Raw genomic sequence first — 25509 nt, 5'->3', positions numbered from 1 at the left:
TATAATGATGACACACTAATTTACTGATGATATCTGGGCATAGCACTGGGATATTTCTTGGTGTTTTGGGTTTGGTATTTTTGATTGATTTGAGGAAGAACCTGAATGCATTTGCAGTGCTGATGGACTTTATTTCCTAGAATTAGTGCTTTTTACAGTTGCAGCTATGGAAATAGGATTGAAGGTTTGACCACCACCTTCAAGTGTAAAAAGTAATAGAATAGAAGTCAATTAATTATCCAATAAGTCATTTTTTTTGTGATGTCAATGAAATATGAAATATAGAGTACAAATAAAGGGAAAAAAATAATTAATTACATGAATGATTATTTAATAATTGGTAAAGAATCTGTTATTTATTGCTCCAATTCCTACAAGGGCACCCCGGCAATACCACGAATGAGGTGCCTTTGAGCAAGGCACCGAACCCCCCCAACTGCTCCCCGGGTGCCGCAGCATAAATGGCTGCCCACTGCTCCGGGTGTGTGTTCACGGTGTGTGTGTGTTCACTACTGTGTGTGTGTGCACTTTGGATGGGTTAAATGCAGAGAACGAATTCTGAGTACGGTCACCATACTTAGCCGTATGTCATGTCACTTTAAACACAAATCCATATATACCTACATGATAAAACCCTTTTTCTTTAAATGTACTTGTTTATCATTATCAAAACATGCAGTGCATTTTTCCCACTACAGGAAAACAGACTAACATTCTATCTTCTGTAAACAGTTTAGGGTCAGTGATCCACCCAACAACACACAATGTTTAAACATGTATATGTATACTAAATCAAAGTTTTGTGGTGAGGTTCATACAAAAAAGAACCCATATATAGAGGATTTTAAACATAGAATGCATACAGAAGGTACTTGTAAGGTCAGAGAGGGCACCAGAGAGGGATAGCTCTGACCTTTTATAAAATACAGTACATACAGGTGCTGGTCATATAATTAGAACATCATCAAAATGTTGGTTTATTTCACTAATTCCATTCAAAAAGTGAAACTTGTATATTATATTCATTCATTACACACCGATATATTTAAAATGTTTAGTTCTTTTAATTTTGATGATTATAACTGACAACTAAGGAAAATCCCAAATTCAGTATTTCAGAAAATTAGAATATTACTTAAGACCAATACAAAGAAAGGATTTTTTGACTCCTTTTGCCTGAATTACTGCCGAAATGCGGCTTGGCATGGAGTTGATCAGTCTGTGGCACTGCTCAGGTGTTATGGGAGCCCAGGTTGCTCTGATAGTGGCCTTCAGCTCTTCTGCATTGTTGGGTCTGGCATTGTTGGGTCTTCCTCTTCACAATACCGCATAGATTTTCTATGGGTTTAAGGTCAGGCGAGTTTGCTGGCCATTTAAGAACAGGGATCCCATGGTCCTTAAACCAGGTACTGGTAGCTTTGGCACTGTGTTCAGGTGCCGAATCCTGTTGGAAAATGACATCTGCATCTCCATAAAGTTGGTCAGCAGCAGCAGCAGGAAGCATTACACACAGGGATGGGGAGGGGTTGGGAGGGTTACACACAGGGAGGGGGAGGGGGGAGGGACGGTTACACGCAGGGAGGGGTTAGAACAGTTACACACAGGGAGGGGGAGGGGGAGGGGGAGAGACAGTTACACACAGTTGGGGAAGGGGGGAGGGACAGTTAGACACAGGGAGTGGGAGGGGCCAGGGACAAGCAGCAGTGTAGACCTGAGCCTGGGGGAGGAGCAGGGGAGGGACAGGGGGCAGAGCAGAGTATCATCACAATACAGTCCAGAAGAGGACAGACAGCTGGAGAAGACAGTGTCCCAAATCAGAGAAAACCTTCCCTCTAAGAGGAGGAGCTGATAAATCTCAAAGTGATAGTACTCTCCAATCTTCATCTCACACAGCATTACCAGTGTCTACAAGAGCGAATTTGCAGAGGACGAATTGCATTTATAGGTAGACCTGCCAGCAGTGCATTGCAGTAATCCAGTCTAGAAATGACAAGAGACTGAACAAGTACCTGAGCAGTCTGTGTGGGGGAAAATGGCCGAATCCTTCTAATGTTGTAGAGAAGAAACCGACATGAGCGAGTCACATTAGGGACATGAGAGGAAAAGGACAGTTGATTGTCCATGGTTACCCCAAGGTTGTGAGCTGTGGCTGAAGGGGAGATCAGATCTTTGTGCAAGGATATAGTAAGGTCATAACCTGGGGATGAATCACTGCCAGACATGCTGAGATCCGGTCAGAAGCTGTGGTATCTGAAGGTGGGAAAAAGAAGATAAGTTGTGTATCATCAGCATAGCAGTGGTAAGAGAACCCATGTGAGGAAATAACTTCACCAAGAGAGTGAGTATACAGGGAGAAAAGAAGAGGACCAAGTACTGAGCCCTGTGGGACACCAGTGGATGTTACCCTCCATGTTACCTGATATGAGCGTCCTTCCAGGTAGGAAGCGAACCATTCCCAAGCTGATCTGCAAATCCCAAGACTCCTGAGGGTGGACACACACACACACACACACACACACACACACACACACACACACACACACGTTAGTTGTTCCGTGTCTTAAGATAATTTATTTTAAGAAGGAAGCAAAATAACAAACTAATAAAATAAAATCAATTAAAGTTTATAATGAGTAGAAACATCTAAAAATAACCTGATTTTCATTTTATTTGAACAGATGCATACGGCTGTGCTGCGTCATCTCTCTTAGAATCTCAGTCACTGAGTGCTTTAATGGCATTATGTAAAGTGTTCGAAGTGCGTTTACTCAGTCCCTGACTGCAGCCAAAATCAGGCAAAGCAGTAAACAAACCTGCAGTTAAAACTAGTGCTCAGGCGCATTGTAATAAAAATTTTAATTTTTTCCCTTTTGCTTTCCTTATAAAATTTGGTACTTTCCAGATTTTGAGGATTTTTTGGAACATAATCAACACCCGTGATGATTTTAATGTCTAATAATTAAAATAATCATCCTTTGTATCGCGATTGAAAAAAAGTTTTTTTTAAATTTAAAAGGGAAAAAGCCTTAAGTGATCAAAGGGAAAGTGAAGAAGAAGAAGAAGAAGAAGAAGAAGAAGAAGAAGAAGAAGAAGGAGAAGAAGAAGAAGAAGAAGAAGAAGAAGAAGAAGAAGAAGAAGAAGAAAGAGCCTTTATTTTTTGGCACATCTACATTACAGCACGGTGAAATTCTATCTTCACATATTCCAGCTTTGGACATTGAGGTCAGAGCACAGGGTCGGACATGATACAGCACTCTGGAGCAGAGAGGGGTAAGGACCTTGATCAGGGGCTCACTGAGAGCAGCTTGGCAGTCCTTGGGCTTGAACCCTGACCTTCTAATCAACGTATATATTTTAAGAATTTGGTGGATTTTTGGTGGTTGCCATGGGAATATTGCTAAAAGCTATGCTATTTCAGCTGGTTGTTTATTGTGTTGCTAATTAAACCACTTTAATTATTTTAAGAATGGCTGAAAAAAATAGTAGCAGTATAATATTTACACAATTTTCATAAGGATCACATGTTGGAGCTTTGATGTGCAGACCTGGAAACACACCCATTCTTTTTCCATCCATCCGTTTTCACCCGTCCTTCTCCAGCTACAGACATGAGTGCTACCCCACTACACGTCTCTGATCATCACCTGGTATCCTTCACCATCCTTCTACCTATCCTACCTAAAACTACCTCTCACCCCCTCGCTCTTACTCACCGCAACCTTCACTCTGTCTCTCCTTCTTCTGTAGCTTCTGGCACTCTTTCTTCCCTTCCTGATCCTGAGTCATTTTCCTCACTACCCTTGGACTCAGCCACAGATACTTTCCTCTCATCTCTTTCCTCAACTATGGACTTTCTCTGCCCTCTGTCCACTAAACCCAAGAACTTCTTGTTCTGCTCCTTGGCTTTCAGATGTGCTGCGTAACAATCGAAGAGAGCTAAGATCTTCAGAGAGAAAGTGGAAGAAATCACAACTTGATGCAGATCTTGATTCTTACCGAACACTTCTTGTCAAGTTCTCCTCAGATGTGACTTCTGCCAAGACTTCCTTCTACAATGAAAAGCTTGAAGCTTCAGCACAAGACCCTCAGAAGCTCCACAACATCATCTCTTCTCTGCTCAACCCCCTGGCTGCACCTTCTTCATCTTTCCTGACTGCAGAAGACTTTGCTTCTTTCTACCATGAGAAGATTGAGGAAATCTGCAGGACCTTCACTTCTGCCCCAACTGCACTTACATCTCACAGTATGGATTCCCCCACTCCTTCGTTGTCGCATTTTTCAACTTCAAACTACCCTCTCAGGTGCTAAAGACTTTCTACACCTGCACCATTGAGAGCGTCCTGACGGGTAGCATCACTTCCTGGTTCGGGAACAGCACCATGCAGGACAGGCGAGCCCTCCAGAGGGTGGTGTGGTCAGCCGAATGTACCATCCACACTGAGCTCCCTGACCTGCAGGACATCTACGGCACACTGCACACGGTGCAGGACCAGGAACAGAAATATTGTAAAGGATCTCAGCCATCATAACAATGGACTCTTTTCTTTGTTGCGCTCAGGGAAACGCTTCTGCTCCTTGATAGTAAACACAGAGAGAGTGAGGAGAAGCTTCTTCCCGCAGGCCATTCAGAGCTTAAACCAGGAAACACCCAAGATCCAGATCCAGATCTAGATCTGGATCTAGATCTGGATCTAGTACTGAACCTCTCCCCTTCACTTTTTTCTGCACACCTTTTTTGTACTATGACACTTTAACTCTGGACTGTCACTTTAACACTGGACTGACACTTTAACTCTGGACTGTTACTTTAACTCTGGGACTGACACTTTAACTCTGGGACTGACACTTTAACTCTGGGAGTGACACTTTAGCTCTGGACTGACACTTTAACTCTGGGACTGACACTTTAACTCTGGACTGACACTTTAACTCTGGGACTGTCACTTTAACTCTGGACTGACACTTTAACTCTGGACTGTCACTTTAACTCTGGACTGTTACTTTAACTCTGGACTGTCACTTTAACTCTGGACTGTTACTTTAACTCTGGACTGTCACTTTAACTCTGGGACTGTCACTTTAACTCTGGACTGTCACTTTAACTCTGGACTGACACTTTAACTCTGGACTGTTACTTTAACTCTGGACTGTTACTTTAACTCTGGACTGTTACTTTAACTCTGGGACTGACAATTTAACTCTGGGAATGACAATTTAACACTGGGACCGACACTTTAACTCTGGGACTGACACTTTAACTCTGGGACCGACACTTTAACTCTGGACTGTTACTTTAACTCTGGACTGTTACTTTAACTCTGGACTGTTACTTTAACTCTGGGAGTGGCACTTTAACTCTGGGACCGACACTTTAACTCTGGACTGTCACTTTAACTCTGGGACTGACAATTTAACTCTGGGAATGACAATTTAACACTGGGACCGACACTTTAACTCTGGGACCGACACTTTAACTCTGGGACCGACACTTTAACTCTGGACTTGCACAGTACCACTTTATACACTTTAAGGACAATAATTAAAAACCATATGCATTTATGTATATTTATGTTTATACATTATTTTTCACTTATATTTTCATATTTTATATAGTTTTTTATATATAGTTTATACTTTATTTATCTACCTCCTTTAGGTTATATTTTTTTATCCCAAATTGCATTCCTTATGTTTGAATACCAGACAGATGCAAAATGCATGTCGTACTGTATGTGTGTATTTGTGACAAATACAAGTAGATTTTTTATTTTTTTTTATTTTAAATCCATCCTTTGCAAATGATCCAAAATGCAGCTGCATGGCTTGTGTTCAACCTGCCAAAGTTCTCCACACCACCCCGCTGCAGCGATCCCTCCACTGGCTTCCTGTAGCTGAACACATCAGATTCAAAACACTGATGCTGGCCTTACCTCAAAGCCCTCATCACTCCTCACACTGCACCTCACACCCTCAGATCTACAGCACTGCTCCACTGGTTCCACCATCTCTCCAGGGTAAGAGGCAAGTACACTACAAGACTCTTCTCTGTTCTGGCACCAACGTGGTGGAATGAACTTCCCCTAGAGGCCCTGAGTCACTGGCTATTTTCAATCGGCGGTTGATTGAAGATAGCCAGTTATTCAGGAAACACTTCAACTAGCATTTCTTCCCCTATCTTCTGCAATTATTTAAATTTATTGTAACTTTGAACAATGTTTAAAATTCATGGTATCTTAAGTATGTAACCTAGTGAGCAGCATTAATGTGTCCAATGATAGAGATTTAAGCTCTTATGTACGTCGCTCTGGATAAGGGCGTCTGTCACATGCTGTAAATGTAAATGTAAACAAAAGCACATTATTCCTGTATGGGATCTACACTTCATGGCTGTATGTCAAAAACTGTGAACACACACACACCGTGAACACACACCCTGAGCAGTAATAATAATAATAATAATAATAATAATAATAATAATAATAATAATGATGATGATGATGATGATGATGATGATCATGATGATGAAGAGCAAGCTGGCTCTGTAATGCTAAGATTGTACTCATATGAAATCAGACTGTGTTGGTGCTGAAGGTTTTACCCTTCTCTACATTGTGTAGTGTGAGTTTAGTGGCCGGACTGAAGGGGGCGCTGTGGAGCAGGAGGTATGTAGCGGCCCGGAGCTGGATCTAAAATGATGCGTCTGTTCTTCCGCTCTGCAGCGGGCTGCTGTCCTTCATTCCTCCCTCATCATCCTCCACACACACGGGAGACTTTCTCCAAGGCCGCTTCTTACAAAAAAATGTTTCATTACCTGACGGAGGAGAGAGGCAGGCCGAACTCACCGGGATACCGGATTTATTTTAGTAAGTTATCGCAAGTTAGCCGTTAGCCGTTAGCTGTTAGCCGTTAGCCGCTAGTAGGTCGTTTATTTGGGAGGCTTACACTCGGGCCGGGGCTTTCTGTGGGTCGAGGCTACACAAGACACTCGAAATAAACATGTCTTCAATTGTCTCTTAATATAACAAAAATAGATCCTCGCATTCTTAGTGAAAGTTTGCGCGTAGCTTTGTCGCGCATGCGCATTACTGTGCTTCACTTCAGATCATTTAAAGATGTAAAGAAGCTGTAAGTGATGACGGATCAGTCTGAATATAGTGTGGGAATAGTGTTATAAACTCTGCTGTCACAAATGTCATTCAATTAAAAGTCCAAACACACACACACCTCCCTACATACATACACACACCTCTACATACACACACCTACATACACACACACACCTCTACATACACACACCTACATACACACACCTCCCTACACACACACACCTACACATACATACACACACCTCCCTACATACACACACACACACCTCCCTACATACACACACCTACATATACATACACACACCTCTACATACACACACACACACCTACATACACACACACACCTACATATACATACACACACCTCCCTACATACACACACACACCCCCACATACACACACTCTTACACACACACGCACCTACATACACACCCCAGCCCAGTGACATATAAACCTTTTAACTCTTATATGTGAGATCTAAAGAGCTGAAGGGAAAAATCCCAAAGTTCCACATGAGTAAAAAGCACCTACAGTCTGTGTCTTTATTACTGAATGTATGAACATAGAATCAGATAGAAAATCAGAGCAGCTGCTGTGTTAAACAGAGATAGGGTCACGTTCATCACACACACAACACACACAGCTGTCATGTGCAGAGAAAAGATGTCAAGAAATGTTGAGAAATGTGTTTGGAATTTTTTTTAAATATCCAGACATGTATTAGTGGGGCCTCAGTCCTGCTCCTGTAGGTCTCCTGTAGGTCTCTTGTAGATCTCCTGTAGATCTCCTGTAGGTCTCCTGTAGATCTCCTGTAGGTCTCCTGTAGGTCTTTTGTAGATCTCCTGTAGGTCTCCTGTAGGTCTCCTGTAGGTCTTTTGTAGATCTCCTGTAGGTCTCCTGTGGGTCTCTTGTAAATCTCCTGTATGTCTCTTGTAGATCTCCTGTAGAGTTACTGGTGTCTAAGAAGAATCCACTTCTGTAGATGTTTCATAAATTTAATTCCTGTTACTCAACAGAAACCTCACATGGGAAATACATCTCTCCGTTCCATGACATCCCGCTCTATGCACCCCATCAACAGGTTAGTTCTGTTTGTGATGTAAAACTATTGTACACTGATAAAAGTGTCAGAAGTCTGAATTGTGTATCATCTTCACAATCGATTAAGTTTTCTGTACCACCTTTAACATGTGGTGGTCTCCAGTGTCAGTGCTGTGGAACAGTCAGAGGGAAAGCTGGAACTTTTCAGGTCAATCTTTTGTTTTTTCCTTTATACATCTGAGTCTGAGATCAAACGATGAATATGAAGTTTCATCCGTTTTTATTTTTATATTTGACTTTTATTTCCTGATATTCTAGATTATTAATAAATAACTCAGAACATGGTACCTTTGGTGGCAGAGACCACCCAGTGTTTGGGATGTCTGCGAAAGTATTGGAACAAACATACGTAGCGTAAAAACGGCGACTCGCTGAGACCCACCTGGTACGTTCTTCTTCTCTGATGCTTTCCCGGATTTGTAGCGCAACTTCTTTCAGTTGTTATGAATCTTGAGCAGAGAATTTCTTCCTCTACATTTTGGGAAAGATTTATCTTTCTTATAGAACTGTGTCTAATCTCTTTATGTCTGAGACTTACTGTGGATGGTTTGTTCTCTGTACTTCTGCTCTCGAAGTCTTCTTCTTCTTGGACTGTTGCTTGTGCAGTTCAGGAACTTGAATCTGTTGCTGGAACTCGTAACTATAAACGCACAGAATGTATGAAGATTTGTCTATAAACTATATGGTATAACCCAGGGGTCGACTACCTTAAACACTAATGCCCCTTTCCCCCCCGAGGTATTTTGAGTGAAGGTTCGGAGCCTAGTTTAGAACCAGTTCTTTCTGTTTCGACCGCCAAAGCACCGGCTCTGAACCAGGAAAAGTGGTTCTTATGTAGCACCAAAACGTTGCTGGTCTAGACTTAAGAACCGCTTACGTCAGGAGCTGTGGGCGGGGCTGTGGGCGGGGCTATGGATGTGGCTACTGTTAGCACATTAGATAATGTACCTTAAGTATACTAATGTTTAATACACTTTTACTTTACCACGATATGATACATTATCAGCACACATGATAGTAGGTAGCTACATGCTAAGGCTAACTTTTTTCTGTGTTAACAATAAAATGACGTTATGTACTTTATCGATCACAACCTCCGTTTATACAGATTACACGGAGCCGCACGTACACGTTTTATTCGCCACGTTTGGATGTTAATGTAGGTTCGCAAAGCCATGAGAATTAACAGTAAAGTAACATCCACCATTGTTGTTGTTGTGTTTGTGTTTGTCGCTGCTGCGCTAACGTCGCTGGGACACGTGACACGTATACAGTGACGTCACACTCGGCGCTGTGATGCTCTCTAACCGGTGGAAAGGCAAACCGGTTCTTAGAAGGTTCGCCAGTGGAACCAACTTTGAACCAGCACTAGCGCTAGCTCTGAACCAGCACGCGGTTCTTTCCAGTGGAAAAGGGGCATAAGAGAGCCATTTGGACCCGTTTCCTACAGAAAAAAATTACCACAGGGAGCCACGAAATTCTTTTGACATCTAAAATGAAGATAACACTGCATATATCGTTTTTTACCTTTATGGAAAGTATAGAAAAAACTGTAGTGTGTTGCACTTATGAAATCAATGATCTGCTACCGAGTAAACAACATTTTATTTATATAGTTTGAACTAACCTTAACAAAAAAGACGCTGGGTTGAAGGTTACTTTAAATGTTCAATGTCTATTCGAGTCATCTTCATATTCACGACATCAACATCGAACCGAAAACGCGCCGGCTTCTGTGTCGGATTTCGCAAGTCGGCGGTTACGATGCGTATTTTGAGTGACAAAAAAATTATACACGGTTTATTTTAATGTTACAAGAGCATCACGATCTTAGAATTTACGAAAATTTGAATGAATTTGAATGAATTTAGTTCATTTTTTGAGAAAATGAAAAAATGAAAAATTTTTGAAAAAATGAACTAACAAAAATAAAACAAATTTAAATTAAATATTTATTTTCCAAATCTACAGGGAGCCGCAGCAGAGGGATGAAAGGGCCACTTGCGGCTCCGGAGCCCCTGGTTTAGAGGATTAAAGTGTTTGTGATATTATAGGAAAATAATCGACATGGTTACAGAGATATCAAATTCCTGAAGTCATGGAACATATCGTATGATTTATGCCTATAATTTGTGTTCACATTCCAGTCGAACGACATACCAGCGAAGAAACAGAAATGCTCTGACAGTGAGGTGATGATTCTCTTTCCTAAAGCTTCCTTTAATTCCACCGACATCATATTTCTGTGTAATATTATTGGTGTCTAATTACAAAAACGATCTTGATGCTAAAACGTTTCATTATTTTGTTCACCTCTTTTCAGATTCTCTTCAACATGGTTGTGGAGGTTCCTCGCTGGTCGAATGCCAAGATGGAGGTTCGTGTGGTTGGACTTTAAATCAGAAATTATTGGTTGAGTTTTAAATGTTTTATTAGCTGTGTAAACGATTTGTCTCCTCATTTGTAACGTAAACGTAATTCTCCTGTACGATCACACAGACACACTACTGTGAGTGTTCTGTAGTGGAGATATCTCACAAGGTTGTGGTTTAAACGCTGTGTGGTTGCAGATAGCCACGAAGGAAACGCTGAACCCCATTAAACAGGACGTGAAAAAAGGCAAACTCCGATATGTGGCCAACATTTTCCCACATAAAGGCTACATCTGGAACTACGGCGCACTGCCTCAGGTGTGTTTACGTCTATTGTCACCGCAGAGGAGAAATACAGTCTTATGCCTCTTTTCCACCAGAAAGAACCGGGTGCTGGTTCAGAGTTAGCGCTACTGCTGGTTCAAAGTTGGTTCCACTGGCGAACCTTCTAAGAAGATGCCTTTCCACCGGTTAGAGAGCATCACAGCGCCGAGTGTGACGTCACTGTATACGTGTCACGTGTCCCAGCGACGTTAGCACAGCAGCGACAAACACAACAACAATGGCAGATGTTACTTTACTGTTAATGCTCATGGCTTTGCGAACCTACATTAACACCCAAACGCGGTGAATAAAACGTGTACGTGCGGCTCCGTGTAATCTGTATAAACGGAGGTTGTGATCGATAAAGTACATAACGTTATTTTATCGTTAACACAGGAAAAAGTTAGCCTTAGCATGTAGCTACTTACTATCATGTGTGCTGATAATGTATCATATCGCAGTAAAGTAAAAGTGTATTAAACATTAGTATACTTAAGGTACATTATCAAATGCGCTAACAGTAGCCCCGCCCACAGCTCCCGCCCCAAGCGGTTCTTAAGTCATGACCAGCAACGTTTTGGTGCTACTTAAGAACCACTTTTCCTGGTTCAGAGCCGGTGCTTTGGCGGTTGAAACAGAAAGAACTGGTTCTAAATTAGGCTCCGAACCTGCACTCAAACTGCCTCGGTGGAAAAGGGGCAATACAGGTTTATTTTATAAAGCTCATTATGGTATTGTTTTTGTTGGGGTTGGAGTAGACCTGGGAGGATCCCAATCACACAGATAAAGACACCAGCTGCTGTGGAGACAACGACCCCATAGACGTCTGTGACATCGGCACCAGGGTGAGAGATGTGCATTATGATAAGAGTGAATAAAACACATTGAAACTATCTCTCGACTGTTTTGGCTCATAGACTGTTTAACTATTTAATGTAGTAAATGTCACAACCCGAATAAACGGCGTAAAGTGTATTTTTATTATTGTTAGCATTAGCTTAGGCTTGTGTGCTGTTGGCTTTTCTCTCTGCCTGCAGTTTACTGTTTTTATCCAAATCACGATAAACAATTTTAATTTCCAGTTTATTTTTTTCAGTGATCTCTTTAACTTACACTGCTCAAAAAAATGAAGGGATTACCTAGGGGGGAAGTCGTAGCCTAATGGTTAGAGTCTGACTTCTAACCCTAAGATTGTGGGTTTGAGTCTCGGGCCAGCAATACCACGACTGAGGTGCCCTTGAGCAAGGCACCGAACCCCCCAACTGGGGACGGTCCGGCCTGGTCGACAGCCACCCCGGAGGCGGAGGGGCCCCGTCGCCCCGTAATGAATGATGTGGTCAGGTGGAGGCTAAAATCATCATCCCAGTCATTGTGGACTGGATTTAAACCCAGGGTCCACTGTGTAAGGTCTGACATGGCTCAGAGGGATTCATCGTTGTACCGGTATTAAAGTGTGTGTGTGTGTATGTGTGTATTGCAGGTGTGCTCCACTGGTCAGGTGATCCAGGTGAAGGTGCTTGGGATTCTGGCTCTGATTGATGAAGGAGAGACAGACTGGAAAGTCATCGCCATCAACACTGACGATCCTGATGCTAATAAACTTCACAGTCAGTTCAAGCTCATCTGATATAATAATCTCACCGATGAGGTGATATTTAATTTATGGCTTTATTTTCAGGTATTGAGGATGTTCGGGCGAACAGACCCGGCCACCTGGAGGCGACGGTGGATTGGTTTAGAAAATATAAAATACCTGACGGGAAACCAGAGAACCAGTTCGCCTTTAACGCACAATTCAAAGACCAGGTAAGTTAACAAACACTCACAAGTGCTTTACTCCTCTTATTCCACAGTGATTTCACCATTTATAATAATGTTCGTTAAAGAACGACATGACAAACGTCTCATGTGTTTTAGTTCCTGTTGTCACTTCTGTAACACTGGGTCCGTCACCAGACTCGCTTTATTCTCTTTGCTAAAGTTAATAGGACAAAAATATATATGATGTAGTGTGAACTCTGAGGGTCGAGTGCAGGCAGGTTGGAGTGGGTGGAGAAAGGTGTCAGGAGTTCTGTGTGATAGGAAAATATCAGCGAGAACCAAGGGGAAGGTGTACAGGACCATGGTGAGACCGGCCATGCTGTATGGTTTAGAGACAGTGTCACTGACGAAGAGACGGGAGTCAGAGCTAGAGGTAGCCGAGCTGAAGATGTTGAGGTTCTCTTTGGGAGTGACAAGATTGGACAGGATTAGGGACAAGTACATCAGAGGGACGGCTCATGTTGGACGTTTGGGGGACAAAGTTAGGGAGGCCAGATTAAGATGGTTTGGACATGTTCAGAGGAGGGAGAGTGAGTATATTGGTAGGAGAATGTTGGGCATGGAGGAAGGCCAAAGAGGAGGTATATGGATGTAATTGATGAGGATATGAAGCTAGTGGGTGGAAGTTTTGAGGATGCAGGAGATAGGGATAGGTGGAGAGAGATGATTCACCGTGGCGACCCCTGAAGGGAAAAGCCGAAAGAAGAAGAGCGTGAACTCTGAGGGTCTTGAAGATGTGCGACAGACACAGGAGACTCCTTTATTAGCAGTGTGGAATCTGCTGTAGGAACCGTTGCTTGATCCTTTCGTTAATTTTATAAACCTTAGATAACAGTCAGGGCACGGTGGCTTAGCGGTTAGCACGTTCGCCTCACACCTCCAGGGTTGGGGGTTCGATTCCCGCCTCCACCTTGTGTGTGTGGAGTTTGCATGTTCTCCCCGTGCCTCGGGGGTTTCCTCCGGGTACTCCGGTTTCCTCCCCCCGGTCCAAAGACATGCATGGTAGGTTGATTGGAATCTCTGGAAAATTGTCCGTAGTGTGTGTGTGTGTGTGTGTGTGTGTGAGTGAATGAGAGTGTGTGTGTGCCCTGTGATGGGTTGGCACTCCGTCCAGGGTGTATCCTGCCTCGATGCCCGATGACGCCTGAGATAGGCACAGGCTCCCCGTGACCCGAGAAGTTCGGATAAGCGGTAGTGAATGAGTGAGTGAATGAATGAATGAATGAATGACATTCATGGAAAGTTTCAGTATTTAATAGTAAAACATTTCATGCAGAATGTTTATTTTAAAGATTTTATCACTTCATCTTTCTTTTGCTCCCAAATTGTTAATTTATGAGTTCTACAGGTAACTTTACCGTGAATATTAGTCTATATACAACGATGATGTGTTAGACATCAAGTTAATGATTAAACGTATTTACATAAAGGAAACTCAGTACTATATACTGCTGAGTGACTGTAGTGTCTGTGGTTAATCACCGTGTGTTACAGGACTTTGCTGTAGAGGTGATTAAATCCACACACAGCTGTTGGAAAGCTCTGGTGCAGAAACAGACGAAACCTGGAGAGATCGTGTGGTGAGTCTCGTCCCGGTGACACCACCCAGCCCATTATGAGATGAAGTAATCCCTCGTTCAGTGTTAAACCTTCCCTCTGTGTTCACTCAGTCAGAACTCCTCAGTGTGCGGAAGCCCATTTCAGTGCAGCGACGCCGACGCTGTTGCCGTAGTCAGAGTTGTGAGTCATTATCACGTCTATAACACAGGTTATAACCAGCCAGCGTGTGGCGCTGTAATCTCATTATGACATCAGCTGTTGGTGTGAATCTCAGTTCTTAGGATGAGAAAGTTTGGAACTTTAAATGATTTTTTGTTGTTGAATGTTGAAACACTTCAGTGTTTATTTACACTGTAACTCGTATACATGTAACCGCATGAGCTACTGTGCTGCTGTTACAGGCTCCAGAGTACGGAGAGGGTCTGCCACTTCCTGCAGAAGGTTATTTATTTATTTTATTCATTTATTTGTTTGTTTTTTTATGAATTTTCCTCCAGAACATATGCAAATAATCATTAATGTTTCTCTCACAGTGGATAAGTGGCATTTCCTGCCCCAGTGACCCCGCGGCTCCGTCCCGAACCTCGCAGTCGTTCGGAGTTATTAATCACCTCACCTATAAATACACTCGGTGTCCCTTCAGTGATTAATAGCTGATTTTTTACTGTTTGTGTCTAAACAGTTTTGGTTTATAGATCTAAAAATGATAGAATGCAGGTTGTCTAAATATGATTTAAAACGACCTTCACTGATACCAGAGAAGTCCACCAAACCCCGACCTGGCGTACCGCTCGCTCTCTGTGCCGTGACACTTTAAATCGTACAATTTACTTTAGAAATTATTTTTTTAATGACACGTCACACAAAAGGAATATTTATTTTTTCATAACCGTATTAAGTGGGTGGAGTTTGGGGGTGTGACTTTATTATTGTTTTTTGTTAAATAAATACACTATAAATGTGCACTTTACTACGGCTTCCTTTCTTTTTAATCGTACGATCGTAGACTGGAATCGCGGATAAGAGGCGCGCACACGGTGTGTACGGATGCCGACGGAGTCAAAAAGTCGGAGTAAATAAATCAAAAAACAGCACAATATTTGAAATGCATGAAATAAATATAAATTTTATTAAAAACACCCACATCTTGGCAATCAGGAATGATATAATAAACAGCTTTCAAATAAACTGCATTCAGTACTTCAGTACATTACATTACTTACAGTATTCATATCCATCCTTTATTTTGAAGCATACCAAACTTTTAGGAAACGAGAGAACAGGATAGAGAAAAAATGTTTAAAAAAATGATAATAAAAATCAACCCATTTAGTGTCTACATTAAAAAAACAAACAAACAAACAAAAAAAAACACCAACACATGCTAGCGTAGCACGCGCTCCATCTGAACGTCCTTCAAGTCAAGTAAAGACTCCACACAGAACAAGTATGTCTTCAAGTATGGCTATGCTTTTCACCCGCTAATCAATCACCTAGTTAACATTTTTTTCATTTTATCCTTTTATTCTTCTTTTCTATTAACCTGCTAATCAGGTTTTATTCTGTACACTGAAAAAGCTGAGATTTATTTACAAAACCTTTCAATCATCTACAGGATCATCGGGTGCTGCGGATTTCTCCGTCGGAGTCTTCTGTTCGTCCGTCGAATAATATTTTAAAGGTTCTGTGCAGAACCCCGTAATGATCGTTATCGTTACCATGGACACTACCTCTACATACGGTATCATCCACTCGGGAGTAGGGACCCTGCGTAGGGAGCGTTATATTGTTTATTCACTGTTATTCACAAGCTTAGGCTGTTGTTGTGATCTGAGGCTCGGTGATGATCTGTGTGATGTTTAACCCTTTCAGCCATATCTGTGTTTTCTAAACCCAAAAGATTTATTGAATTACCGTAAGGCCTGTTTTTTGTGGTCATGTCACTGTGTAACAGATAAAACATAGAAATAACAGAGCAAGAATTAAAATACATTTTTAATGTAGATAGAATTACAGTTTCCAGATTTTCCTAAAACAAACAATTTACGATGATGTGATGAAACATCCACACGGTGAACCGGACGTCTGAGCGCACTGATGACTGTGCTTCCTTTTTTATTCCTCGTTCTTTATTACACGTGATTTTTATCAGCAGTGAAACTTGGACTCTGAGAAATTACCGAGTAGTTATGAGAAACAGGAGTCTATTAATTACTGCGAGCTCTCGAGCCGCTCAGACTCTGAAGGTTTGTGTGAAAACCTTATGATCCATTTCAGATCATATTCATCAGACTGTCACCTGATCACATGCTTCGGTACAGAGCGGTTTTGCACAGAGCGGTTCATGATATTTATTCACTTTTTGTTTTCAATTTTTAAGATTTTTTATTGATTTCCTGTTTTTTTTTATCCACAGTGTTCTCAGACTTTTGTCATCGAGCATCTGAATGGATCGAAACAAATGTTTACATCAATGTTTACATTTGATAAACGTAAGAAAAATGTCCTATTGTAGTTCAGCGACATTCATTTTCAAATCCTGAACAAGACGAGCTTCTGTATCAGACGATTCCACTCGTGCGTGTTGAGGTAAACGAATTAGATAAACGCCGCTCGTTTTGAACTTTAACATTTATATTTGTGATCGTTACAATTAAAGGTTATGAAGACCTTTTATCTGAGTAACTCTGACCTCCGTTACACTCTGTGTCTCTGAGGTTGTTAAATAAATTAATTTACACTTAATAAATGCTGGCTCTCGACTGAAAGGGTTAAATCTGCTATCGGTTACTTATACCATGTTTTTAAGTAGCTGGGTTTAAGTAAAAAGTAATTAAAAAATCATTTGTGCTCTTTGCATCGAAGACACATTATTTATACCATGTTGTTAATTTGCGTACAGTTTCCTTGTTTACTTTTCATTCAAATAAATGATTTGAATTCATAATTTTCTGAAAAATAATTGAAGTGCTTACAGAAAATGATTTTTGCCATTCGGTGACATTTAACTTGGATAGAGGGAGATAAAATGCATTAAAATAAAAGTTCAGTGGTTATAAATAAATGTAGAATATATTTACTTATACACATGCACTGAGGATGTGTCTGAATGTTTTTATGTGAAATCCAGGAAAGAAAAAAAAAACATTTTTGATGAAGCCATACTTTCCCTTTAGTCGACTCAGTGCATATTATTGTATTTCTAAAAACTATCCACAAAAACATAAGTACAAAAATGTGAATTCATTATTTATTTTATTTTTAAGTTGTGTGTGTGTGTGTGTGTGTGTGTGTGTGTGTGTGTGTTTGAACTATGTACATGGGATTCAGGATGCACAAATTAATCCCTGAACGAGAGGAGATGACAAGGTGATGTGTGAATTAGCAGAAATATCCCTGATTCTTTTATTTTATATAGAAATTTTGAAGTTTGTAGTTCAAGTAACACCTTCTAGTAGATCAAGTGTGATGAATGTAAGTGAGCAAAGCTTTGCACTGACCTAAACGCTTGTGAAATTCTTATTTTTAAATAGAAATAAAGAAATGGGAAAAAGAAAATGAAGACACCTTGGTATAGTTATCCTATTGCCAAAAATGTTTTGAGGTATATGACAAATAGGTTCTGTACATCATTCATAAATCCTCTCACCACCAATAGAGATTCTCACATTATACGTTTTTAGTAGCACCAAGTAGCACCATTTTACAAATAACCCACAAGAATTTTACTCTCTTTTACAATACTAAAATCTAAAATCATTTTAGGAAAAAAGAGAGAAATTAATTTACTGTACAAATCTTACCTTTTTTATCATACAACTAGATTACAGTAATCAAAGGATCCCCTATACAGCAAGCCAGCTGCCTTGGAAACTGAAAATGACCAAAAGGTGGCACTAGACCCTGTTCAATAAGAATATGATGAAATTGCTAAAAACAAAAAACAACCAAAACCCGATGCAAATGTTTCTAAAACTCATTGCCGACATTTGCGTAGCAGGATTCTTTCACCTATTCCTGTGCTTTGTCTTAAAAAAATTCACGAAAATGTTGACAATGGCTCAATATACAGTAAATATAAAAGACATAGTGGACTGTGAAACCATAGAAGCACCAGGTGAATATGAACTTGTTAAAAAACATATCATAATAATAATAACAGCAATTTTGCAGGATTTGCTTGATTTCCAAAACTGAATGAAATCCTGGAAATAATTATCAGAGGGTGAACCAATCATAACCCCCCTGATTAAAAGTGCTTTAAAAACACTAACAAAAAAAGGTTCCTGTAATTGCTACCAATCATAAAAATAATTGCTTAGTACTTGAGAGGTAAAGTACTATTTCTTTTTTTTTCTAATCAACACGCTCTTCACTTAGCACCGTGAACATGATTAGCCACCGTATCAGTGTGTTACACCAGAATTTTTTCCTTTAGTTCCAAAAACTGTAAAATTAAAGCCATTAATTCCCCAGTAATGGACATCCGATGTTGTGAAGCACCAAAGAAGAAGAACAGTGTAACAATGCAATAAATAAATACATTATATGAGGGTCAACCAGTAAAGCTAAACCTTTTTACCTTTAGTTGATCTATTGTAGATTTTGCATTTTCCGATAATATGGATCAGGCTTTGCTAGCCTCACAGAAGCTTCTATGGGTCTCTGGGTTACAGCCAGTGGCACTGAGGTCTGAAAAAGCATATCACATGATGCACCTTGTCACAATTCCGACACTTTTTAGCACCTTGTCACGATTCCAACACTTTTTCCCTGTTTGAGGATGATGTAAACCTAATCAGATCCCTACAGGAAGTGGCTGTAAGGCCCTGTGACCTTAGTAAAGGCATAGGGAGCTGAGCTGACATAAGTGTTGGTAGTGAAGGAAAGTGACTTTTCAGCAAGCATCTGGACAAAACGTTTGTATGGTGGCTCAGAAGGTTCTGGTTGTTCTTTCTTCCTCTTGCCACCACTCTTGATGGGTGTCCCATCTGTGCCATGCTTTTCAGCATCCTCCTCTTTCTCACGTGCTTTTTCTGCCATCTTGGCCTCCCATAATGCTAGCCCATGCTTAGCCTCATTCAGGTTCTTGTGCTGGTAGAAAACCAGAGAGATTCGGGTAGGGTGGGTGCGATCGGGTTTCTTGAGTGGCGTGGTTGCATGCATCTCGCGCTTTGCGCACTCAATGATAATTGACCCATGGCTGGGTGCCACCGCTACACCACCAATCTCTGGATCCAGAAAGTTGTGCTCATTGTCTGACCACGCATCCTCCTCCTCCTCTTGAGTTGCAGGCATTGAGATTCCTGGCTCTTGTTTGACAAAAGAGGGTGGGATGTTTCCATTAGGCAGACTCATACTTGGATTTTGGGTGGGGTTCATGCCTTCCCTGCCTACAGAAGGAAGCACTTGAGGGAAACTGTTTGCAGCATGGAGGTTCATCTCTGGCTTTTGCATATGTAGTGGGTCCATGTTTTGGGGGAACAAAAGATTCTGAGCCAAATAGGGTTTGGGGTATCTGACAAACTGACTAGTTTTATTTGCTGCTGCATAGTCCACGCCTGGGTGAGCTAAATGTCTGGACATAACATCTAGAAACTGGGCATTAGGTCCCCCATTTGAGCTGTATCCTGGATAGTGTCCCATGGGGTGCATGTTTGGTCTCATGTTACAATTGCCATATCCATTGATGGGGAGGACTGGCTCCCCATAGCGTGGTTGGTAAGTCATGCCATAGTGCTGCTGAGGGGTGAATTGTTGGTCAGGGTGCAGAGATGGTCTTTGCTGTCTGTACATGTCCAGGTGCTTTGGATTGGAATAGTAAGGGTTGTAGTCCAACCGAATACTCCCATTGCATTGGTAACCGGGATAGAGGTTGTTAGAAGTTAGTGCTCCAGAGTAAGGGCTTGGTGGGTTTGACCCATTCATGTAGGAATTGGCAACTGGTAAAGGGGAATGATAAGGGCTAGCTGAGCTGGGAGACTGAGGAAACATATTAGATGGTTTAGAAGTGCTCTGGAAGGGTCCTGGTGTGTTGAGGTACCTTGAGTAATTAACAGAGGATGTTGAATTTGAAAAAGGTTGAGAAGTGCTAGGTTTTGACTGCTGATTCTGCTGTTGAAGTTGGTTCTGGGCAGCTATAGGGTTCTGACCAGGCAGAAGAGGGGAACCCATGTGACACAGATGTGCACCTGCCGTAAACACAAAGGTTTTCATAAAACATTATGATCTATGTAACTATCATGCATATAGTAGTTTTCAGTGTACAGGTATGCTCAATCTTACTGTCCATGCTTTTAAACTATAAAAAAAATAGCCTTTTTGGTACCTGCTGCAGATGTGTTATGATCCACATTGTCACAAGAGCTTTGTTTCTGCTGCTTTGACTGCTGGTTGATGTCTACCTTGGAATTGCTGACATTAGAGGTTTTGTTAGCTCCACCTTTTTTGCCTTCTAGTTTCCTCTGCCTGCAGGACTTGGCTGGCTCTGCTAGCATACGGACCTGCCGCCGGAATGTGCTAAGCACCTGGATGGCTCCAGTTCTTGTTTTTTCCAGCTGGGCCTCTGCACTGCCAAACTCATCAGTGGATGAAGCCTTGTACAATGGCAGCACATGCAGTTGCTCATCTTCAGGAATTTTTCCAATCTCACGATTGTCCTCTCGTGTTAGTGTACAGACCTTACATGACAAGAAAAAGTACACTGAGACTAAAGATTGAAGAAGTTCAGCGATGTTAATTTTCCATGCTGAAATCATAGCATTCAATATAACTCATTATGACTATTCGTTAAATTGTTGCATTTCCCATTCAGAATTAATAGTGCAATTAAATATTATCCTCATAATAATAATATTTCTCATAATCCACTCAACTTACCACAGTACTACCTCCTGCCATGTTGTGGAGATCTCTGTGGGCATGGGCACAGAAGTCTAGACATGCTGTGACTCCAGAAAATGGACGGCCTTCTTTGAGACCCAGTCGGCAGTCTGGAGCTCTGTGTTCATGCTCCACCTGGAAAAATATAAATAAATATACAAACAAACAAATATATAAAAAATCTGAATCCATTGTAATTATTTCTATCAGAAAAAAAGATTGGTAAAAAGTGATATGAGATTTTTCAAATGGGACCTACTGTACTATCATGCCATGTTTAAATTACTATTTGATTAGTCATGATGTACCTGGTTGCTATAAGCATCAGGTGCCATTTGTTTATACAATGGAGCCATGAAAGTAGCAAGGGCCTGAAGATTTCTCTCCAGTTTTTCCTCCTGTGAAATAATGAAATGATTTTTGTTGATCCCAAAAATCCTTAAAAACCTTTAAAAAAATTTTGTTTCTATCTGCCTCTGATTGGCTGGAAAGATTTGTCATACCTCTATGGGATCATCTCCAAGCAATTTGAATTTCCTTGGGATTTTACTTCTGGCAAACTTGCAGCCATTGTAGTACATACTCCAGGAGCATCCAAAGGAAAAGGAAGCCCCGCAGGCATCAGTGTCTCGACCCTGACATGCACATGTTCTCCTAACAAAGATGATGTAGAGTGCAATAATGTATACGCAATATGAGTAAATAGAAGATTAATCTAAGAAAAAGTCTATAGTCTACAGCAGTGTAATATAGTGTAAAATAATTTTTGCTCCTCCTGGAGAGCTACCTTCCTGCAGAGCTTCCAGATTCAACTGATTTAAACGCTGTCTTTAGGTGTCTATGGTTAAATTAATGAGGTTTGTTAAACTAGATCTCTAGGAAGAAGATATCAGTGACCACCACTCAAATGTTGTATGGTAAAATTATTAAATTGTCCTTACTCTTCATTATGTGCGCATCTGCGATTAGTCAGGGCACCATGCTTCGTCAGTGTATCACTAAGTTCCATGTAGAGACGATCGGCCATGGTCGTCGATATTCCCTCCCATATCATAATTACTACTACAATGCATGATGCTTCACAAGAGTGACCAGCCCGCTCTCGTACCAGCACCAAGAGCTTCTCATCCACATTGGCTCGACGTATTACCTTCATGGCACAAATACATGCAAAAATAACTTAAGTAAGTGTGCTAGTTGGAAGCTTTTAGTGGCACAGCTTGCACACATGGAAACCCAACTTACCCATTTAGCAATAGGGCAACCCTGCGTGCTCTTGCCTTCTTTGCCTGTATATATCACTTTCTCAATCCTAATAGCACTTCCAGTCAGACCAGACCTTAAAAATATACAATTTTTAAAACATTACAATTTTTAAAACATAAGATACAAGTAGCTAGATAGCATGCAATGTTGGTGAAGAATTTGAAGAGGATGCCTCACCTCTTCTCCATCGTTTCTCGGATACCCTTGATATTTGGTGCTGCTCCCAGATGAGTGTAATATGGGCCTTCATCCTTTTCACTGAGTTGCTCTGCACAAACAGAATAAAAGATTTAATAGAATTAGTATTGAAAGCTGATAATTTTTTCCCCATTCTTTTCAAATGGCAACACTGTGTTATGACTTGTTATAGACAGACAGACAGACAGACAGACAGACAGACAGACAGACAGATAGATAGATAGATAGATAGATAGATAGATAGATAGATAGATAGATAGATAGATAGATAGATAGATAGATAGATAGATAAGAAAGATAGATGTATGCTTTATAGAAATTAAGCCTTACCAACACAATGGCATGGAGGAATCTCATATTGAGTTTTAATGGGTGTATCCAGCAGGTTTTTGATGGGAGTATCCAGCAGTTTCATTGGTGACTCCAGAAAGCACTGCAGGCCTGGCTCTTTTTTGGGAGTAGAAGCAGGAGGTTTACACTGATCCCCCTTACTTCCTTCAATATTGGTAGATATCACTGCCACACCTCCAGCCATCGCTACCTTCACTTTATTGGGGGACTTGATGGTTAGAGACTTCCGCTCAAACACAGGAGAAGGCTGGTACTGTTGTAAATGCTTTTCCATGGTGGCCAGAATGCTCTTATGCTGGCTCTGTGAGCAGGTTGAAGATGTCCTTTCCTGTTTTACTCTCTCTGGAATGCCTCCCATATGGTCTTGAACCTGATGCTGCATTTGTGGTGATGGCATATGGATTGGGTCCTCTAATCTTGGGTCATTCTCACGTTTAACATGCTGCAGGTCAGGTCTGATCATGGTGGGGCTCTGGGGGTAGCCCGGCCTATCCTGCTTTTGTAGTAGATGCATTCGCAGGGCTGCATGCCTCTGAAAGTCCCCTTGTGGACCCGGGCTTGGAAGGGGTCCTCTCTGGAATTGAGAACAGGATTCCCGTGATTCAGCTTTGGGAAACATCTGGGCTGGCATCTGCCTACCATGGGTACCATCTGGTAGCTGAAGTTGCAATTGTGTATGCTGTGAGTTCTGAAAGTCCATGTTTCTGGGCAGCATATGGTTGACAAGCTGCTGAGAATTTTGGGCACTTGGAGATGGGGTATATCGTCTCTGAGACTGCTTTTGAATCTCTGCTGCTCCCTCAAAACTAAACATGGATGATAAGCCATTAGGTGAAGGCTGCGAGTTATGCTGATTGGGCAAAGGGAGGCTCGGTTGTGAAGATACAATGGATCCGTTTTGCACTGTTGTGTTAGTTTGTTTGTATGTTGGAGATGATATTTCTGCCTGTGTGTATCCTTCCATGATGTGTTTGTGTGGGAGTTGGGAATTCACCTGACCCTGAGCATCATTTTGTAACACCAGTTTGAGACCCTGTGCATCATGATGCATGATGGTGCTGGCTTGCTGGTGGTGGGCTTCATATTGCTGGTGGGACCGTGAAGGTAACTGATGCACAAAGTCAGGAGGTTGGACCTGCCCTAGGTTTTGATCATTTTTGCATAAATGCCCTTGTTTCACTGGGAGGAAAAACTGCTTATTTGTATACTGGACATTGTTGATCTGCTTGTTGGGGTGGGTGTGCGTATCAGATGGAGTTTTAGGTATTTGAGTCTGGCACTCTGTAACAGTATTAGAGTGAGTTTGTGCAGGAAGCTTATAGCCATTTTGCATGTGACCCTCTTGCTGTTTAGAGAAGTCTGCCTGCATCTGAAAACTATCTGAGGTGTCAGTATTAAGCAGATCAGCCTGGATCAGTCTGTCTGTGTTTTCATTTGAAGGGAAGCCCTTCCACATGTGTGCCTGATTGGCTTGATGTTGTGAATTTGGAGTAGAGTTCAAATTGATCCAGTCCAGCTGAGTGTCAGAAGACACATTCCCTCCATGATCAGGTAGGGGTGGTTTGTGTTCCAGCTCGTTACATAGATTTTTTGGAGCTGCCTGAATTTCCACAGGAGGAGGAGTAGAGACTCCATTGTCCTGCGGGCCGCCATCAACTGAGCAGGAAACATCTGACTGGTGCTGTTGCATCTCATATTGTAAGTGCTGCTGGCCTTTAACAGTGCTGGGCTCCTGATCAGTGGCTGAGTTTTTGACTGAACTGAATGTGCCAGCAGTTTTAGCCGTAACTGGTGTTGGGCAAGATATGCTTAAACCCACTGTGTTGGTGGCAAAACTGTCTGTGACATTTTGAGCTTGTGAACCATCACTGATGCTCACTGTTGAGGCCATCCTTGGCTGTTTTCCTAAATCACATTGTGGTTGATTTTCCAGAGCTTGAAGGTCAGTGAGAGGGTAATGCAGAGGTTGATGCTGCTGCTCTGCACCAAAATTCCCAGAGTACCCATTCACCATGAACTCTGGGTCATAGTCATTGCTTCCATGCACTTCTGATGGTGTTTTCGCAAATGGCTCAGAAGCAGGCATCTGAGTCAAAATAGAACAGCCTGAGGTAACTGAAGGTGTAAAGATAGCCTGCTCATGTAGATTGCTGGTGTCTTGTGTTGTGGACATATGTTTTTGATAATACTGAGACTGAGTTTTCTCAAAGAGGTCACCAGCAGGACCTTCCACTGAAGGTGGAGTTACTGCAGCACCATTCGGCATTAGCACCTGCCTGTTCCTTGATAATGAGTAGATGTTCTCATTGGGAAAATTACAGTTTTCTGTGTCTGGTACAGGCTTCCTCAGGCCAGGGATTCTGTCTAAACATCCTTCTGTGTCTGTCTCTTTCTGCTGCCATGGGCTAGTTGTCTCTGAATTAACACAGAGCTTTTTGGGTTGGGGAAGGGCCACTAATGACTGTTCGTTTAGTGCATGCTTCACTTCACCATTTATCTTATACAGGCCCTGATCGTACATGGTTACT

General features: G+C 41.6%; 2 protein-coding genes across 5 annotated transcripts in view; one reads left to right on the top strand and one right to left on the bottom strand.

Annotated features, from left to right (window-relative positions):
- The first annotated feature begins 6643 nt into the window (after window positions 1-6643).
- Window positions 6644-15254, top strand: ppa2 (inorganic pyrophosphatase 2). 4 transcript variants are annotated; one of them, XM_027168652.2, is made up of 13 exons: window positions 6644-6863; window positions 8123-8187; window positions 8311-8355; window positions 10355-10399; window positions 10531-10584; window positions 10778-10897; window positions 11662-11748; window positions 12384-12510; window positions 12582-12709; window positions 14219-14304; window positions 14395-14464; window positions 14686-14725; window positions 14818-15254. In XM_027168652.2, the coding sequence occupies exons 1-13, from the start codon at window positions 6692-6694 to the stop codon at window positions 14844-14846; spliced, it is 1068 nt and encodes a 355-aa protein (XP_027024453.2). In that variant the 5' UTR covers window positions 6644-6691; the 3' UTR covers window positions 14847-15254. The 4 variants fall into 4 exon arrangements, with proteins under 4 accessions (XP_027024453.2, XP_027024461.2, XP_027024483.2 ...); XM_027168667.2 differs by having other exon boundaries at window positions 6727-6863; window positions 8043-8187; XM_027168660.2 differs by lacking the exon at window positions 8311-8355 and having other exon boundaries at window positions 6646-6863.
- A 129-nt stretch (window positions 15255-15383) lies between these two features.
- The window catches only part of tet2 (tet methylcytosine dioxygenase 2), a 25974-nt gene continuing 15848 nt past the window's right edge, over window positions 15384-25509 (bottom strand). Inside the window, exons 2-10 of the mRNA XM_047811947.1 lie at window positions 22961-25509; window positions 22610-22700; window positions 22412-22505; window positions 22108-22316; window positions 21670-21820; window positions 21475-21564; window positions 21164-21301; window positions 20613-20964; window positions 15384-20475 (exon numbers count right to left, since the gene is read on the bottom strand). The exon at window positions 22961-25509 is cut by the window's right edge and continues 240 nt beyond it. Coding sequence (XP_047667903.1) covers window positions 19091-20475; window positions 20613-20964; window positions 21164-21301; window positions 21475-21564; window positions 21670-21820; window positions 22108-22316; window positions 22412-22505; window positions 22610-22700; window positions 22961-25509 — 5059 coding nt within the window. The 3' untranslated portion in view covers window positions 15384-19090. The remainder of the gene's footprint in view (window positions 20476-20612; window positions 20965-21163; window positions 21302-21474; window positions 21565-21669; window positions 21821-22107; window positions 22317-22411; window positions 22506-22609; window positions 22701-22960) is intronic.

This window comes from Tachysurus fulvidraco, chromosome 4, assembly GCF_022655615.1.
Source record: "Tachysurus fulvidraco isolate hzauxx_2018 chromosome 4, HZAU_PFXX_2.0, whole genome shotgun sequence".
Lineage (NCBI taxonomy): Eukaryota > Metazoa > Chordata > Actinopteri > Siluriformes > Bagridae > Tachysurus > Tachysurus fulvidraco.
This window is presented reverse-complemented; position numbering and strand designations above follow the sequence as displayed.